This window comes from Fundulus heteroclitus, chromosome 17 (assembly GCF_011125445.2).
Source record: "Fundulus heteroclitus isolate FHET01 chromosome 17, MU-UCD_Fhet_4.1, whole genome shotgun sequence".
Lineage (NCBI taxonomy): Eukaryota > Metazoa > Chordata > Actinopteri > Cyprinodontiformes > Fundulidae > Fundulus > Fundulus heteroclitus.
The window spans coordinates 5,162,834-5,180,787 of NC_046377.1; the positions used below are offsets into that span (position 1 = coordinate 5,162,834).

A 17,954-nucleotide genomic window follows, 5' to 3' on the forward strand; every position below is an offset into this window, starting at 1 on the left:
GAGGATATGATATAATAAGAATGTTGTTTTTTTGATCTGAACAAAAGCAAACAGAGCAATTCCTTAATGAAATCCAGGGCGGGACTGTTTGCCCAGAGCTCCCTTCTTGCCCTCCCTTAGCGCTGAACACTGAGAGCTCTGTGTATGGAAGTGTGCTGGCACTGCAGGGTTTTCCACATGTATAAACACACATTGCACAGTAGCAGCCCTCATCACTAATGCCTCTCTATGAAAAGTTCTCCCCTCTTATAAATAGGTGTACTTCTATCATCTTTTCCACAAAAATCAGACAGGCTGTTCGTCATTTCTTTGAAACTAGTCTTGAATTTGTCTCTTTAATTGCCTAGGCAATGCCTTTAAAAGTGTTATTTAAATTTTAGAACAGCTAACAACAAATTGTTAGCATGCTAATGCTTTTACATTTAGTTTTTTAAGTTAATATGTATTTGTCTCATGGCTGGCTTTTATTTTATACTAGCTAGTGATGGACACAAACATTTCAGTGTTATCACTAATTTATTGAAAAACTACAAACATCATCATTATTGTGTTTAGTGTTAACAATAAATTGTTAGCATGCTCATGCTGTGGCGTTTAGCTTTTAAATTAATATTTAATAGGCTACTGGCCTGCTAAAAATTCTTTGGTTTATATCTAAATAGCTGAAAAAACTAGTGTTAAGAACTAGCTTGAAATGGTTAGCATGCTAACACTTTAAAACTTGTCTCACATATGCATAATAACCTGGTCAGTGCACCAATTTGCTGTTCGTAAACCTCTTTTCTATCAAGATGACACAAATATGGAACGAAAGTATTCTCTTCTCTGTTTTATTTAAAACTTAAAACTGAGGAATGCTACTGAGGCTCATTGTGTGGGTAAATCGGGAGGATTTGCCCATCAGGGCAGCCGGCTAGGTTACGCTCATGTGATAATACTACAAATTCCGATTCATTTGGTGTTTGCCACATTGTAGCATTTAAAGTTACACTTTATTTTGAAATGTCAGTTAAAAGTCAATATCACGCCAAAAGGGAATAGTTTTCTTTTTTGGCTCTCATTGGTTACTTTCATAGTTAAAATATCTCCGTATCTCTTTCTTTTCTAGGATCCGTCCCCAGCTGGCTAAGGAGAAGATCGAAGGCTGTCACATCTGTACATATGTGATGCCTGGAGAACCACAGGTGGTCCTCGGTAAGGACAAGGCCTTCACCTTTGACCATGTCTTCGACATAGACACCCAACAGGAAACCATCTACACCCACTGCACAGAGAGACTCATCGAGGGTTGCCTTGAGGGCTACAATGCCACAATCTTTGCATATGGACAGGTTGGTCAACTTGCATCTCTTGGTGGGGCATGTCTGTACACGTTTCCTTGTGAATAATACATGCACACAGTCATGCATCACTGTCTAAGGATTTCTTGAGTTTGTATCGCTCAAAGTAATGGAGCTGCTTCAAGAATCCACAGATTTTTGGCAGTGTAGGACATGAAGGTGATTTTATGCCTCAGCACCTCAGTCGGAGAAGTTGGCATGTTTCAGCCTGCTCTCAACACCACAGCTTCATATTGGCTCACTTGGATTAGTCTGAAAGGGAGAGATGGAGAAAGGAGTTCATTACCTAATCAAAGCAAAGTCAGAACAACCTTATCTCTCATAAACACTGAAGTAAAAGCATATCCTGCAGACATTAAATATATGCTGCACTAACTTGTCCCTGGGCAGCTCTGTGGTTTCCCAAGAGGATCAATAACTCCCATGTCGTTGGCTTCTGGCGCTGCTGCAGCTGTGGCACATCTCAGCTCAGGCCCAAGCACGATATTCCCAGTTTTTTTGTTTTGTTTTTAGCTTTCAGTTTATGTAGTTTTCTGTATTTCTCTTAGGCCAGTGGTGGCCTATGGAAGTATTGGAGTGGTGAAGGTTATTGAGTTTGTACTATCTGAACTCAACCAAAGCTTTCCCAGGGCAACCTCAGGGCTTCATGCATACCCACAATGTAATTCCAATGGGTCCTGCATCTGTATTAAATTACATAAAATCTAACCTTTTCTGTCAAGTCCTTAATTTGGTGTTTCTTTGTGTGTGTTTAAGTGTTGTTTTTGACTGTTTGCCTGGAAACTCTGTCTAGTTGTATATGAATACAGCTAGGCAGAGTCTTAAAGGTGTGGGGCTATTGTAAAACAGAAAAAAGTGTAATCTATTAAAATACTGATATACATTATTTTTGTGTTACAGTCTTTTTAGCGGATTGATGTCTTTCATCTATAGATCAAGCTGTTGGTCCATCTTTCCATATGTCTATCGGTCCAACGGTCGTTCCAACCGTTGATCTATCTCTCTGTGTAAACATCGATCCTTCGGCCCGTTTGTGAATCTATCCAACATCGTTACATCTTGTTGTCCAACGATCGATCCATCTTTCAGTCTGTCTGTTTTTCCATTGTTTCGTTTGTCGATCCAGCCACCAATCCTTCATTCCCTCTATCCATAAATCCCTTAGCTCATCAACTATCGATCCATATCTATTCAGCACTCTTTCGGTCCATCAATTAATCTATGTCTGTTTATACACCCTTCCCTCCTTCCTATCATTGTCTGGTGCTTGCAGGTTCTATTTTTAAGGCATCACAAATGTGTTTATTGCTATACATTTAAGATCCAATGAACTGTATGTGTGTATGTATATTATATAGCAGGTTTAGAAACATAAGCTGCTGAACAAAAAAATACAGCAAAAGAAAATGCAAACACAGTTTTTAAAACGCTGTACAAATTCACTGTGCACTTTTATATTCAGGTTTTAAAATTGGGCCAAAAGTTGACAGAGAAATCTGGAAACTTGGGTTTGGAAAAGTATGATCTTTTAAAATTGGAAGTGGTAGCTGTATTGGAGGTCTATATCGAAGTTTTTTTGTTGTTGTAGAAATGTATCTTTTATCAGCCTAACCAGGAACAAGACAAACTAGAAATTCTATGTATTATCCATCAGCAACATCCCATTTGAAATCTAACTCTGGTGTCCTGCCCTACCCCTGCTAAGTGAACTGAACTTAATTTGAATAACTTGAATCATGTCTGTATTGTGTCCCTGTTCTTTATGTTCATTATTCTGCCTTTACATTGATTCTGAGGCCCTCTTATGTTGCCATCAGAGAGCTTCTAACAATGCGTACTGAACGGCAAACAATCACACAAAGAAACTACATAGGTGTGGTCATGGAGGATAAAACAGATTCATTTAGTTATTGTATTCGCACTAACTTCCAACAACCTCCACATGTCTTGGTAAAGACATGTGGAGGTTGTTGCCAGGGTAGTTTTGTTCGTAGGGGTTTCAAGAGGGAGGAGCAGTGTGACCAAAGTTGCATTCTTCTTTTGGTCACCATGGGAATCGCCCCTTCTTTCCTCTCGCAGCCCTTCTCTGCACCCCTTTCCCCCCCACATGTGTGAAGGAGGCTTGAACAACTGAAGTCACAAGATGAAGTTTTGGCTTTCTCTGTTTTGGTTTCATATATAAAGTATCATGAAACACGCTCATTTAGAGTTGTTTGCTCGTGTATCCAGACAGGCTCGGGTAAGACGTACACCATGGGGACCGGCTTCGACGTCAACATCGGAGACGACGAGCAGGGCATCATTCCCCGGGCCGTCCACCACCTGTTCCGGGGGATCGAGGCGCGCAGACAGGCCGCCACCGAGCAGGGCAGGCCTGTTCCTGAGTTCAAGATCAACGCGCAGTTCCTGGAGGTACAGACACAGTCAGCAATCAGCCGGGATCAAAGCGGGGCCTGCTTCCCCCGGATCCAAACTGACACATCTGAACACAGTCAAATTAAAGCAATTTTTAGGCCGCGGTTTGAGCTCTCCAGTCACTAAGCTGGAGCCATTTATGGTCAATTAAGTAGACACAGAGAGAACACGCTGACAGCCAGAGGTCAAAGGTGTGCTGCGGGTTGTTAAAGTGCCCAGATGACCCTAGCACCGTTAAACGGTCATTAGTGTGTCACTGAGGTCAACCTCCGGCTTTATTTTTAACTGACACCAAGTGGCTGCTGACAGCTGCAGACGAAACAGCTGAACGTAGAAGATGACTAATCATTTATCTTTTCTTTTTGCCCGTTCTCTTTTCCTTGTCTCTCGTCGTTTCCCCCCACAATTTCCTTCCCCCCCGCACGCTAGCTGTACAACGAAGAGGTGCTGGATTTGTTCGACACAACCCGAGACCTGGAGGCCAGGAGGCAGAGATCCAACATCAAAATCCACGAGGACGCCAACGGGGGCATCTACACCGTGGGGGTCACCACCCGCACTGTCACCTCTGCTGCTGAGGTCAGCTTTGAGCAGCCAGCACACTCCGGAAATCTATGGCTTTTTGCCTTTTGACATATCCTATCTACCCTATAAGACTAAGTCAAACTGAATTAACATTTTGCTTTCCTATTTCTATAATACAACCTCCTTCACAATTATTGTCATCACTAGTAAATGTGAAAAAACAACTGCTGCCTTAAATCAATGAAGCTCCCACCACTGCATTTTTACTTTCTGTCAGTAGTTATTGAGTTCCTAACTTGTTGGGCATAAAATGACATTGAGAGGCTTTTCTATCATAATCACTCTTCAAAATGGGAAAGACACGTGAACATGCCATTCAATTTGAGCTGTTTATTGATCTTTATAAGCTTTTTAATCACTACAAGAAAAGAGTTACGTGTCTGAACATTCCCAAATCTAAGACCAAAGTTTATATAAAAAAAACCAACATACAGCATTGTTGATATAGCGCCTTGAAAACCAACAGGTTTTTCACCTTTTGGGAAATCCTTATACGTCAATCATTGATGTAATCAATGGCATCCTCCGTTTTGTTTTTCTGTGATTAGAATGTTTCCTGTGGTGTTTTCAGTGTGTAAACCAGGGGCGGTTCTAGACGGGGGCCAACGGGGACCAGTGCCCCCGTAGAACTGGTCCTGGCCCCTGTACTAAAGACATGAATTTCTTACAATGATATATGCTGACAAAGACACTATATCTAATTGGCCACTTGGACCAATTGTATGTTCTACCTTTACAGTTTTACTCTAACAATGATTTAAAAATGAAGCTGTTTCACATTTAACTCCAGCTGTATTGAGATTGGATCAGGGGTCTGCAACCTACAGTTCCAGAGCCACAATTGGCTCTTTGGCTCACTTAATATGTTAAACAATTAAATATTCACCTTTTTAGTTGTTTTCCCCCCAATCTTTTGTTCTGTGCCCCCATGAAAAAACAGTGGCCCCACCCTGGCCTCACATTGTTGTCACTTTGCCCTCTTTCCTAACAGATGATACAGTGTCTGAAGCTGGGCGCCCTGTCTCGGACCACCGCCAGCACCCAGATGAACGTCCAGAGCTCGCGCTCCCATGCCATCTTCACCATCCACCTCTGCCAAGTGCGAGTCTGCTCTCCTGACAACAATGTAGGCAGCACACGAGGCTACAGCCACGAATCGCCCGTCATAATCAACTGTAAACTGACCGGGTGTTGCACATGTCGCCCCTCGTCATCCAGGACAACGCCACCGACAACCGGCTGGCTAATGATTCGGAGATTAACGAGTTTGAGACGCTGACCGCCAAGTTCCACTTCGTGGACCTGGCCGGCTCCGAGAGACTGAAGAGAACCGGAGCGACGGGAGACAGAGCCAAAGAGGGCATCTCCATCAACTGTGGGCTGGTGAGGAAGCAGATTCGGAGCTATTGTTGCAGAAAGGCTTCTAGGGTCGGCTCATTTTGATTAGTTATCTTCAGAGGAGTTGGGAAGCAGAAGGAACATTTCTAAAGGGGTGACAGAGCCCCCTGGTGGTCAGAAAGAGAAGCACAATATATGATTTTCATTCTGAAACTCCTCAGCTCGCCCTGGGAAATGTCATCAGCGCTTTGGGAGACCGAAGTAAACGCTCCACCCACGTGCCTTACAGAGACTCCAAACTCACCCGGTTGCTACAGGACTCGCTGGGCGGCAACAGGTTTGTGGCTCGTCTTACTAAAGAATAACATCACATACGGGAAACGTGGGTCATTATTCCCCTTTGGGTCCGTTTTCCAGCCAAACCGTTATGATCGCCTGCATCAGCCCTTCTGACCGAGACTTCATGGAGACTTTGAACACCCTGAAGTACGCCAACAGGGCCCGGAACATCAAGAACAAGGTGATGGTGAACCAGGACCGAGCCAGCCAGCAGATCAGCGCCCTGAGGACGGAGATAGCCCGGCTGCAGATGGAACTGATGGAGTACAAGACGGTAGGGCGGGGGGGCGAGGGGGGTCAAATGTGCAGGAGGAGAAGAGGCCAGGGCAGACGCTGACTGACTGTCGGCCTTGATGCGCAGGGCAAACGCGTGCTGGGGGAAGACGGCATGGAGGGCATCAACGACCTGGTCCACGAGAACTCCATGCTGCAGACGGAGAACAACAACCTAAGAGTGAGAGTGAAGGCCATGCAGGAGACCATCGATGCCCAGAGGACGAGGCTGACGCTGCTCCTCAGCGAGCAAGCCGGCCAGGTGCTGGCCAAAGCAGGTGGGGGGCAAAGTTTCAGGCACCCTGATACATGAACTTCTGCTCATTTTTAGTCTCATCTCTTCATATGGGAAGAAAATACTGTGGATAGGGTAGATGATATTTTTTTTTTTTGACTGGACGTGCAGCTTTCTGGAGTGCATGACATGTATTAGTGTGGACATTTTTCTAACGCTTAACTGTCCCTTATCTGTTTGTAGGTGAGGGCAGTGAAGAAATCGGGAACATGATTCAGAACTACATCAAAGAAATCGAGGAACTACGGTAAGCATTTTTTTAGCACATTTCTTTTTGCCAGTATTCGGAACTTGTCCACAGTTTTGTCGCATTACAACCAAAAGCTTGGTTACCGTGAATTTAATTCAGTTTTATTTAGATAGCGCCAATTCATGATACATGTCATCTCAACGTACTTTACAGTAAAATTCAATCATATCATCCAGACTGATTGGTCAAAAAGTTTCCTACCTAAGGAAAACCAGCAGATTGCATCAAGTCTTGACAAGCAGCATTCACTCCTCCTGAAAGAGCGTACACTGCAAAAACGGAACTAAAAATAGGTAAAAAAAATTTTAAATTAGTAGTATCTGTCTATTAGTATCTGTCCTTGATTTAAGCAGGTAAACAAGATGATCTGCCAATAGAATAAGATTTGTGCACTTAAAATAGGAACAATTCATCTCCATCATCGTATTTCAAGTGCAGGATGTCTAATTATCTTAATTTAGGGGTCAAAATACTCATTCCATTGGCAAATGATCATATTTACCTGCTCAGATCAAGGACAAAAACACTATGTTTAAGAATATTTTGCTTATTTTTAGATCCGTTTTTGCAGTGTAGAGCCACAGGGACAGTTGTCTGCATTGTTGATGGCTTTGTAGTGGAAGGAAAAATGTAAATGGTTTTCAAAATCTCATAAAATATTTGGACAAGGAATAATTAACATTTTGTTCAGGTTTTCTTTTTTTATTAGGCTGGAAACTGTTTTTTTCCCTTCATTGTCCATATATATGTATTAAAGTCCTTTTATTTCATTCTCTTCTTGTTATAAAGTAAAAAAAAAAAAAAAAAAAAACTCATAAAATGTACAATGGTTTGTGGCTATAGTGCCTCAAAATGTGGACAGGTTCAAGGGGTATGAAAGCCTTGGCTGGGCACTGATTACCACGTCTGCGTCTTTGTGCGTCTCCCAGAGCGAAGCTCCTCGAGAGCGAGGCCGTCAACGAGAATCTGAGGAAGAGCCTGTCCCGGGCGTCGGCTCGCTCCTCGCTGTACGCCGGACCCGGCTCCTTCTCCTCCGCCCTGATCGCCCCGGAGAAGGAGGCCAGCGACGTCATCGAGATGGCCAAGAAGGACCTGGAGAAGCTCAAGAAGATGGAGAAGAAGAAGAAAAAGAGGTGGAGCGCAGCTTCTTCGATTAAAGTCTGCAGCATTTTGTTTCCAGCGATCAGAGACGGAAAGTCCGTCTCCGTCTTCTGCAGCGTCTCGGTTTGGCTGCTCTGTCTCACTCTCTCTGTCCCTCTGCTGTCTTGTGAACTTCCCCGTTCTCACTCCCGTCCTCTCCACGCACACCCCCCCCCCCTCCCACCACCACTCTCCCTAAAGGCTGAGGCGGTTCGAGGAGACTCAGGAGGCTGAGCTCGGCAGGTCTGCTACCTCCCTTCACAAAAAAAGCGGGGTTCAATACACAGAATCGGACAGACTCGCTTAGAAGATGGAATATCCAGAATAACAGATGGGATTTTTAATTCATGGTCAACCCAGATCTTCCTTCTAACAGCTCCCTTAATTAACTAACACCAACCCCTTTCTGTTCCTGCAGGTGGTTTCTGCTCCTAAAGGGAGTTTCTAATTGTACCCGATTGTCCTTGTTTGCTAAAAAAAAAAAAAAAAGAAACAGGGGTTCCCAAACTTTTCCGCCTGCAAAGCCAGATAAAACAGAACAACAAATCCAGACGCTGCCTTTTGGCGTAATTTTAAGGATAACCTTTACAACAAGATGCAGTCATCTATGTGTGTAAAAATTAGAAACGTTGAGCATCTTGTAAAGTTTCATATAAAACTTGTATTATCATGATATTTCAAGTTTGTTCTGGTAATATTATTCTCTTAATATTCCAACTTTATTTTTGCTGTGTTATTCACTTTTGCACATCCAATCTGTAACCTACATCACATTAGGTCCATCGTAGATTAAAGAAAATTATTGGAGATGGAGGACTAGATTTCCACATGAACTCAGATATTTTTTGGATGAATTTCACACATTTGCTAAATTAAAACTACAATATTCTCTGACATTCCACAACCCCCCCATGGTGTCTTGCGATCCCACTTGGGGTCCTGACCCCCCACTTTGGGAACCCCTGCTCTAAAAGATGCTGATCAGCGCTACAGAATATTGTTATATTTATGTTTTACATTAAAAAAAAAACGTATCAATTGATCTAGAACGTATTCTGCAGCATCCGGTCAGCTGATCTGTTTTTCTTCCGGTAATTTTATTTATTTTTTTCCTCTGGATGAGAAACGGTCCGTTCTGATTTGCCGTCTGCCATGGTGTGATGATGGTGTCCTCTGTGCAGTCCCATTTTAATCCTCATTCATCTCCTCGTTAATCACCACCAATCTCACCTCCTTTCCTCTGATCTGACACACGCCTCTAACTGTTAGCACGCCTCCTTTGGCTGTTGCTGCCGAACGCAGACCATTGACTAAAAGGGCTTTTCCTGTTCCCAGTGTCGTCAAAGAGGAGCTCCCCGACAACGACCAGGAGAGAAGCAACGAGGAGGCGGAGGGGGTAGGTGGCGTTCCCATGGCAGCTCTTATTATGGGATGTTTGTGTAGTTCGCTGATTTTATTGCAGCGCTGCCTCACATCTAAGGCATTTCCAAATGACAATGCCTGGTTTTCTGAGATATTACAATACACATATAGTTAAACACATTTTAAAACCCATTTTTCTTTATTTTAGTGGCTTAGAATGAGCTGGTTAAACTCACTAAGCCAATTAACTCTGGTACGTGTTCATGAAACAGTATTTAGTCTCTTTTCTGCTCACATCTTAGCAAACAACACATTTAAATGATCTTTTTGAGTGTTTGAGTGCCAGGGCAGCTTTCCTCTGCAAAAATGATCATTGGGGTGATTGACCTCGTTAAATCAGGGTTGCATCTGGCATCAGGCTAGACAGACATTAAGAATGAAATATAAAACTATCTGCATGACCTTCAGACTTTAAGCCTATTTGCATGGGAGTGTGAGTAGGGACGTGTGCGTGTGGAGCAGGTTTGTGCGCTAGTTTTTAATCCAGGAGTTGTTAGGATGTTGCAGTGGTGAGAAGAGCAGTAATCACTGTGCCCCCTGCTGCTTCAAAATAGTCCCTGCATCACTTTCTCTCCTGTAAGTAATCACTGTGCCCCCTGCTGCTTCAAAATAGTCCCTGCATCACTTTCTCTCCTGTAAGGTAGAAACTTTAGTGCCACTGTGCTTTTTCCACGCTTCCACAGGACGCCAGCGGACACGAAGACGGAGAAGATGCCGACGGAGAAGAGGAGGACTATGATATGGAAGGAGAGGAGACGTCTGAAGGCTCTGACTCGGAGGAGCTGGAGGAGAAAGGTGAGGTCGCGTGCCTTTTAAAGCTGGTCATTCGGATGGGGGCTCGAGCTCTGAAGGCTAGTGGGTTTGTTTTTTTTCCGCGCAGAGAACATGCAGGCCGACCTGGCCAACATCACGTGCGAGATCGCCATCAAGCAGAAGCTGATCGACGAGCTGGAGAACAGCCAGCGGCGCCTCCACACCCTCAAGCAGCAGTACGAGCAGAAGCTGACGATGCTGCACAACAAGATCCGAGACACGCAGCTGGAGAGGGACAAAGTCCTGCACAACATGGGTAACGCAGGGCCCGCGGCCTTCGCTCCGACCGTCCCGCGAACCGTGCTCGAAAAGGCTCTTTTCCTATGCCCCCAGGCTCGGTGGAGTCGGGCACGGAGGAGAAAGCCAAAAAAATAAAAGCGGAGTACGAGAGGAAGCTGAGCAGCATGAACAAAGAGCTGCAGAAGCTCCAGTCGGCTCAGAAGGAGCACGCCCGCCTGCTGAAGAACCAGTCGCAGTACGAGAAGCAGCTCAGGAAGCTCCAGCAGGACGTGGCTGAGATGAAAAAGACCAAAGTAAAGTTTGCTGCTCTTTTTTTCTTATTATTCTGACACTAGCGCCACATTAATTAAAGGTTTTCACAGGCATTACGTTTCATCCTGACTCGTTTTGTCCACCAGGTGTCGCTAATGCGTCAGATGAAGGAGCAGCAGGAGAGGAGCAGGGCCGCAGAGTGCAGGAGGAACAGAGAGATCGCCTCTCTGAAGAAGGACCAGCGCAGAGCAGAGGCAGGAGCGACTGAAAGCCCCGCAGGCGATCGATCGATCGATCAGCTCAATGGGAAAAGATGAGAATATTTCAAACCTAATCTCATCTTCTGTTTCAGCTCCAAGTCAGGCAGCTGGAGGCCCAGAAAAGGCAACAGGAGCTGATCCTTCGCAGGAAAAACGAGGAGGTAAATGAGGCCTGTATTAAAATAAAAAAAAAACGCCGCTGGGTATGAACCTGCCCTTTTTAAACGCTCCGGTGTGCAGGTGACGGCTCTGAGGCGACAGGTGAGGCCCGTGTCTGGAAAAGCGAGCAGGAAGCCGAGCTCCGCCGAGTCTGCTCAGGAGCCTCCGTCCAGAGGACACCCGGGAAGGCCGCAGGCGTCGGGGGCGAGCCCTTCCAACGGAGCGAGGTACGCCACACGGATCAGATCACGGCAGCAGCGGCAGAGCTGAGCGTCTCTAACCGCGCGGCGTCCTCCTTCACAGGAGCTCCCCCATGCGCATGGGAAGCGTTTACCTGAACAGGACGGCGAGGACTAAATGGCAGTCCCTGGAGAGACGTGTCAGTGACATCATCATGCAGAGGATGACCATCTCCAACATGGAGACGGATATGAACCGACTTCTGAAGGTGACATCAAAATAGTGGTGAAATAAATCTTAAGGAAGTGGAAGAAGGGAAGTGAACTACAACCAAATGTCAAGTGACGCAAGTGAAGTTAGTCGTTATAATGGCTAACATGACGAGTTTTATTAAACGTATATGTTATAGACAAACACAAAGTGGTACATCGTTGTGGAAAAAAAAGGAAAAGGATACATTTTCTATAAATTTTTCTTATTCTTACGAAGAAAAAAATCTGAAAAGTGCGGCTTGCCTTTGTGTGCACCCCCTGTCTCCCCAGTCAATACTTTTGCGGAACCACCTTTCATTGTAATTACAGCTGCGAGTCTTTTAGAGTCTGACCTAACAAGCCGCACACATCTAGAAACTAACAGTTTTCCCCAATCAGTCAGGGTATTTCCACAGCATGATGCTTCAGTCGCCATGTGTCAGTGTTTTAAATTTAATGTGCACTAACTTAGTATTTCTTCATGACACACACAGCCATAAAGGCCAGATTTGAGTTGCGCGCAAACAATAGATGTCCTGTTGACTCGGTTGTTGATCTCTGCAGCTCCTCAGAGCTAACGTGGCCTTACAGTGTATCGACTGGCTCTCCGATTAATGCGACCTTTGTCTGAGAAGTATTGGGCTGCTAGCAAATATCACTTTCTTTCCAATTCTGTCTGTTCATGCTGTAACGCCTTAGCCCTTACCTGGAGCTTAATACCTAACCTCATGCTGCCAATAACCCTGACCCTAATGGCACATTACATTGATACGCAAAAGATGCCTTAGTTGTTTATCAGCCTGTGAACAGTTGGAAACTGGAACGGTTTTCCTAGGGCTGGACGATATAGGAAAAAAAAGCATATCGATAAAATAGAAATCATATCGATCGCTATCGATAATTATCAACAAATTTATATCATATATTTTAAGCACAGCCCTGGCCATTTTATGCTGTTGCTTAGCAACCTATTTTTATATACAAAACACACAAAAACGGAATTCAGTTTCAACCCTTTATTCAACCAAAACTGCAAGTTTTTAAACAGAAAAAAAGAATGCGTCTTTGAAGGGGGCGGAGCTTGTTGACAGAGCGTTCCTGGGTCTGATTGTGATTGGTTGGGAGGATGTAATGACTGTAATATTAACCTACATGGTTAGAATGCAGGAAAAGAAGAAAGAAGGAAAACTGTTATTCTGTTGAACTTTTAATTTTTTTTCTATTATCAATATGCGTCTATCGATCGATTTATATTTCTGAATTATCATCCAGCCCTACAGTAACGTCTAAATAAGCACGGCTTACTTATGACATAATAATTTTGTGTAAAACTACAACAGTTTCCCAGAGTTTACGCTAAACAAAAATGAAGGAAACGATAGAAAAGCTTTTATCTAAAGCAAATAACAGTTTCTAAGTGCTCATTGCACAGGTTACTATTAGGTTAATGCAGTCGGCTGGTTAACAGATTCCACTCAAAGCTTATCGAGCTGAACATGGTTGATCTGAACAGGAATGATGCAAGTTTGTCTCTCTTGTGATGAAGGGATATATTTCGGCCAGCTGATCGGCAGTGAGGATGTAATGACTGTAGTATTAACCTGCATGTTTGGCTAGAATGCAAAAGGAAGCAAAACTGTTATTCTATTGACATTTTTAGTGACCCTTTTTTTTCTATCATCGATATACGTCTATCGATCGGTATATATTGTTATTGAATTATCGTCCAGCCCTTGGTTTTACCTCTGGACATGAGCCAACAAGAAGTAAAATGATTCCTGAACTGCACCCTTTCTTCGCCCATCATCTTGTCCTTTCTCCAGCAACGGGAGGAGCTGACCAGGCGGCGGGAGCGCGTGTCCAGGAAGAGAGAAAAGCTGGCGGCGGACGGCGCCGACGCCGACCGCTCCCTCGCCTCGCTGAACGAGGAGCTGGAGTCCCTGGGCGCCAACATCGACTACATCAACGACAGCATCGCCGACTGCCAGGCCAACATCATGCAGATGGAGGAGGCCAAGGTGAGGGGAGGGCGCAGTCGGTTAACCCCTTGCTCGATTCGCCATGTGTTCATACGAGTCAGGAGGTGGCCATGTCACTGAGGCCACCCTCGATTCAAAGCATCCATGGTTGAGTCCTTTGAGCTTCCTGCCGAAGCCACTTGAATGTGTGTTCGTTCTGGGTTTCAGGAGGAAGGAGACACCGTGGATGTCGCCGCCGTCATCAGCTCCTGCAGCTTGTCAGAGGCCCGCTTCCTACTGGACAATTTCGTGTCTATGGCCATCAGCAAGGTATCTCCTCCGGTCACGCTCTGTCAAAACGGTTGGGCCGGTTTTCTGCATAATTCAAGAGATCCTTTCGATTTTATACCCTGTGGAAGAAAAAGGGCTGATTCAAACATCCCCAACCGTACTCTAATAATCACGGATAAAGGTATAAAGCATTAAAGTGTTTTAAGAGCTTAACTGCTGTCCAACCGGGGCTAAAATACATTATGATGAGGGCACGTATCTGTCTTTAGAAGGTTTTATGGTTCTGATGGTCTGTCTCAACTAGCCAGTCAGATAGAGAGAAAACACTCTAGGTTCATAAAGCAGGATTTTGACAAGCAATAGACTGGGGAGTTGAACGAAGAGAGCCTCTTTGAGCAAATGGTTAATCAGGAGTCTAGTGTGCGTTTGGACTGAGATTAGTGTGGGAAACCTCTAATTTACAGACACCTGAATAAAGTTAGTCCAGACTATCTTTAAAATTACCAAACTGCAACAGAAATAACTGTCAGAATACCACATGAAGACCCGATGGAAACAATTACCCGTAGTCCAGGATTTTCACACAAAAACTGCACAACCTTATAATTTAACGTCCCAGTAGTTAAACACGGCAATGCCACCTTGGGATACTTTTCAGGGCAAAAGCAGCGCAGCAATGCCAAGCTAGCGTAGCATATTGCTGAGAAAACTTTGCGTCGGCGATAACTGCGTTTTACATTAGGGGTGTTTAAAGGAACTCCGCCCAGACCACAGGAGACGAGGCAGCCTTGTTGAAATCTGCCAAAGTGCACCTAAACGACTCTCAGAATGCATTATCAAGACTTTGCGGAACCAGCAATTACCCGGTCGGCCACACAATCCTTTTAATCTCCCCATTTAAACCTAGTTATGGTTGCATCATTAAAAGAGGACATTTATTAATCTGGAGAAGGCAAGATTAAGGGTTTGTCCACAATTTTCAACATATAAAGTGAACCATAGGCGTCATCTGGTTGTGTCCCCATAGTTAGGCACGGGGCCAGAAGCGTCATTATTGGGGAGAGTTTGTCAAAGCAGCACAGAGGAATGACAGCTATGTAGATAAATACTTGTAAACCCTGGTACTTAAGAGTAAGAGTTGTCGCCTTAAAATCTGAAAGCTGTGGGTTCGATTCCAGCTTCCTCCTGCCAGAGTTTTACATTATTGGCAGAGAGAACCAGGACCAGGCCTTGCTTTTTTATTTTGCACAATTATTTATTAATTAAGAGGATGTTGAAGCTCAACAGAATCCCACGTTTTAGCTGTGAATCATGCAGCCCCATCGATATGGGCCAGCACCCCAGGAAGCTGTTTTTATGACCAATCTATGTCTCATTCACTCTTAGTTATGGGTTTTGATCTTGTTTCCTTTGTAGCCATGGTTCCTTATTAGATAAAATGCTGTGATATGGTATAATTGGATATATTTTATTAAATTAAGTCTACCAGATCAGATTTGATACAACTTAATTGGTCTGATGAGAGAATGCCTCAGATCCAGGAACCAGACAGGAAGTGGATATAATTATTTGGTTCTGAATGCTTTTTATAAAAAAAAAAAAAAAGACTTTACATACGTTCCCACTGTGTTGATGTAATAAGGGTCTGCAAGCAGCTCAGAAGGACTCCCAGCTGAAGGTGATGGAGGGGAGGCTGAAGCAGACGGAGATAAACAGCGCCACCCAGAACCAGCTGCTCTTCCACATGCTGAAGGAAAAGGCCGAGATCAACCCGGAGCTGGATGCCCTGCTGGGCAGCGCTCTGCAAGGTTGGAAGCAGCAGCGCCGTCGACGCCAGTCGGAGCACGTCGAGCGCAGTCACCTTTCAAAATCATCTTTGATTTAACCGAGCGGCTGTGCTTTACTTTGTGGGCTTCGATTTAAAGAAAGAAAAAAAAAAGAAAAAAGAGAGACGCCTACAAATTAAACCGCAGCCAATTTGTCAGCTTTGAGTTTGATTTCATTTAATTTTCTCTTTGTTTTTCCTGTGTTGTGTCGGTGTGATCTCAGAGTTAGGGTTCCTGTGGCCCGGTGAGTAAGAGATATGAGTAGATATGTGGCTGTGCTTGAGAGAGAGAGAGCGAGGCGCGCAACCTGCACACTACATGATTTCCGTAGGAAGCCATAATTATCGGCACCCCTTGTAGAGACCAGGAAAAAGCCTAGTGGACGAAACTTCACAAATCCGACCTTTATTTCGAGCACATTTACTCAGCGAGAAGAAAATCCTCAGTTTTCTGAGAACACACGTGGCGTGGTGTTGTCTACGTTGCCGGTCTATGGCTCTTTAGAGATGTTCTGGACCTCTATGGGCCCTGGGGGAGGTCCCGCTCCTGTGACCTCCCTGGGGCTGTCAGATTGTGCTTGTTTGAGCGTCTTGCAACAGGGGTGACTGGGTCACAGGCTCGACCTGCATTCAGGGACATGGCAACGGGTTTGAGAATTTGTAACCTTTTTTTTTTCCAGTTTGAAAAAGGTTCCTGACGCCATTCACTCTACGCAGCTTCCTAGGGCCTCTGAAAAGAAGCAGACCCACAAGACAGATCCCCCCATTGCTTGCTTGTGGGCCTTGTTGGCGCAGTAGGCAGCGCGTCAGTCTCATAATCTGAAGGTCGTGAGTTCGAGCCTCACACGGGGCAGCCGTTTTTTTTTGTGTGCTTGCACTCAGTTTGATCCCCACAGACTGCCACTGTGGGTCCCTGAGCAAGACCCTTAGCCCCAGATTGCTCTCTGGGCGTTGTGATAGCTGCCCACTGCTCCCTAAGGGACAGATTTCATTTGAATGTACAATTGCAATGACAATTGCAATGACAAGATTTCTTCTTCTTCTTAAAGGTGCTTTTCCTCGCGTTCACCCCCTTATTTCCTCTCAAACCCATCCGACGTGTTTGTAAAAAATAAAAAACGGCCCATCTTGTTCTTCTCTTCTTTTGATCAATCCATGTAATGTTTAGCAAACGCCACATGTTCCCATTTTTTCCCCCCAGTTGGCATGTCGGTAGCATCTGCTGCCACTCTGTTGACATTCTCAGCAAGCTTTGGAGACTTTTTTTTTTTTTACTGCCTTACCGTCTTGCTTGTCGCCGTGCGTGGAGGCAAAAGACTGAGAGTTCCCATTTTGAAGAGAACTGAGCCTCCCTGTGTTATTTCTTTCACAGGAGATGGGAAGTCAAGGATTACTGATTATGACAGTTGCTTTCTTTAATCGATCTAAAAAAAAAGGAAAGACTGTTTAAAAGAGGGCTTCAGTTTCATTTGTTTAAGTAGAACTGTTAGGGGTGCCAATAAATGTGGAAGATTCTATTAATCCAGCGTATTAAAATTATTTGAAGAAACAGAAAGGACCTCTAGGGAGCAATATAGTTAGAAAATGAACTTTTTAATTTAGATGTTGTATTCTATGGACAGTCATGACAGACAAACGTTTAAGCCAGGGACTGTTTTCATTTATCAGCTTGAATTTGCTTTCAAGTTTTTCTGTATATGCATCCATTTCTGTTAATTAGAGCAGATAGAAAGCGTGTTGGGGAGAGCGCAGCGGGCGTTTAAAAATGCAAGAAATCTTGTAGTGTGCATCTGTATTAGACTAACCCACGTCAAGTAACTCTGCCGTAACGTGCATGGCTCGTCAGCCACTTCCTGGTCGGCCCCATTTCAGGACTAAAACTTTCCAGCAGTTAAAACCTGAGCTGATTGCACCTCCCGTGTCCACAGCAGCGTGTGTTTTGTGTCTGTGTTCTGTGTTTGAATGTTTTGTCACTTATGCTTTTTCTCCCGTCATCCCATATCTCTTCATCTTTTGTGACTCTTGACACTGTCCTGAGCTGCTGAGGATAACACCGCTGCTGTTGATTTGTGACATTTATGTTGCTTTTGCGTAAGTAAAAACGTATTAACGCTTCACGGGTGTGTGTGTGTGTGTGTGTGTGTGTGTGTGTGTGTGTGTGCGTTTGTGCCACGCAGGAGCAGAAAACGGGGATTGCAGCAGCAGCGACGAGTCCACCCCGAGTCCGGCTCCAGATGGCAGGTAAAAAGAAAATACTTTGCCCGTCAGTGTTTCAGTATTAGACTTACAAAGTGCTAACTCATTTAAAAGTCACAAAAGGGCAACTTT

The 17,954-nt window shown here is 44.5% G+C and overlaps 1 protein-coding gene and 1 non-coding gene across 4 annotated transcripts in view; both read left to right on the forward strand.

Moving 5' to 3' along the window:
* The window catches only part of LOC105936318 (kinesin-like protein KIF21A), a 38,103-nt gene that overhangs the window by 13,986 nt on the left and 6,163 nt on the right, over nucleotides 1-17,954 (forward strand). Inside the window, exons 2-25 of one of the 3 annotated variants that reach the window (XM_012877083.3) lie at nucleotides 1,109-1,331; nucleotides 3,570-3,752; nucleotides 4,185-4,334; nucleotides 5,332-5,466; nucleotides 5,559-5,723; nucleotides 5,900-6,015; nucleotides 6,096-6,291; nucleotides 6,379-6,568; nucleotides 6,769-6,832; nucleotides 7,765-7,968; nucleotides 8,177-8,218; nucleotides 9,311-9,371; nucleotides 10,081-10,192; nucleotides 10,278-10,466; nucleotides 10,544-10,743; nucleotides 10,849-10,956; nucleotides 11,055-11,123; nucleotides 11,203-11,348; nucleotides 11,425-11,569; nucleotides 13,376-13,570; nucleotides 13,739-13,840; nucleotides 15,444-15,609; nucleotides 15,851-15,871; nucleotides 17,804-17,867. In XM_012877083.3, coding sequence (XP_012732537.2) covers nucleotides 1,109-1,331; nucleotides 3,570-3,752; nucleotides 4,185-4,334; nucleotides 5,332-5,466; nucleotides 5,559-5,723; nucleotides 5,900-6,015; nucleotides 6,096-6,291; nucleotides 6,379-6,568; nucleotides 6,769-6,832; nucleotides 7,765-7,968; nucleotides 8,177-8,218; nucleotides 9,311-9,371; nucleotides 10,081-10,192; nucleotides 10,278-10,466; nucleotides 10,544-10,743; nucleotides 10,849-10,956; nucleotides 11,055-11,123; nucleotides 11,203-11,348; nucleotides 11,425-11,569; nucleotides 13,376-13,570; nucleotides 13,739-13,840; nucleotides 15,444-15,609; nucleotides 15,851-15,871; nucleotides 17,804-17,867 — 3,246 coding nt within the window. The remainder of the gene's footprint in view (nucleotides 1-1,108; nucleotides 1,332-3,569; nucleotides 3,753-4,184; nucleotides 4,335-5,331; nucleotides 5,467-5,558; nucleotides 5,724-5,899; nucleotides 6,016-6,095; nucleotides 6,292-6,378; nucleotides 6,569-6,768; nucleotides 6,833-7,764; nucleotides 7,969-8,176; nucleotides 8,219-9,310; nucleotides 9,372-10,080; nucleotides 10,193-10,277; nucleotides 10,467-10,543; nucleotides 10,744-10,848; nucleotides 10,957-11,054; nucleotides 11,124-11,202; nucleotides 11,349-11,424; nucleotides 11,570-13,375; nucleotides 13,571-13,738; nucleotides 13,841-15,443; nucleotides 15,610-15,850; nucleotides 15,872-17,803; nucleotides 17,868-17,954) is intronic. The other 2 variants (XM_036148846.1, XM_036148847.1) reach the window with 2 other exon arrangements.
* Nucleotides 16,407-16,479, forward strand: trnam-cau. Its single transcript has one exon. It is a non-coding gene; the product is annotated as a tRNA-Met (tRNA).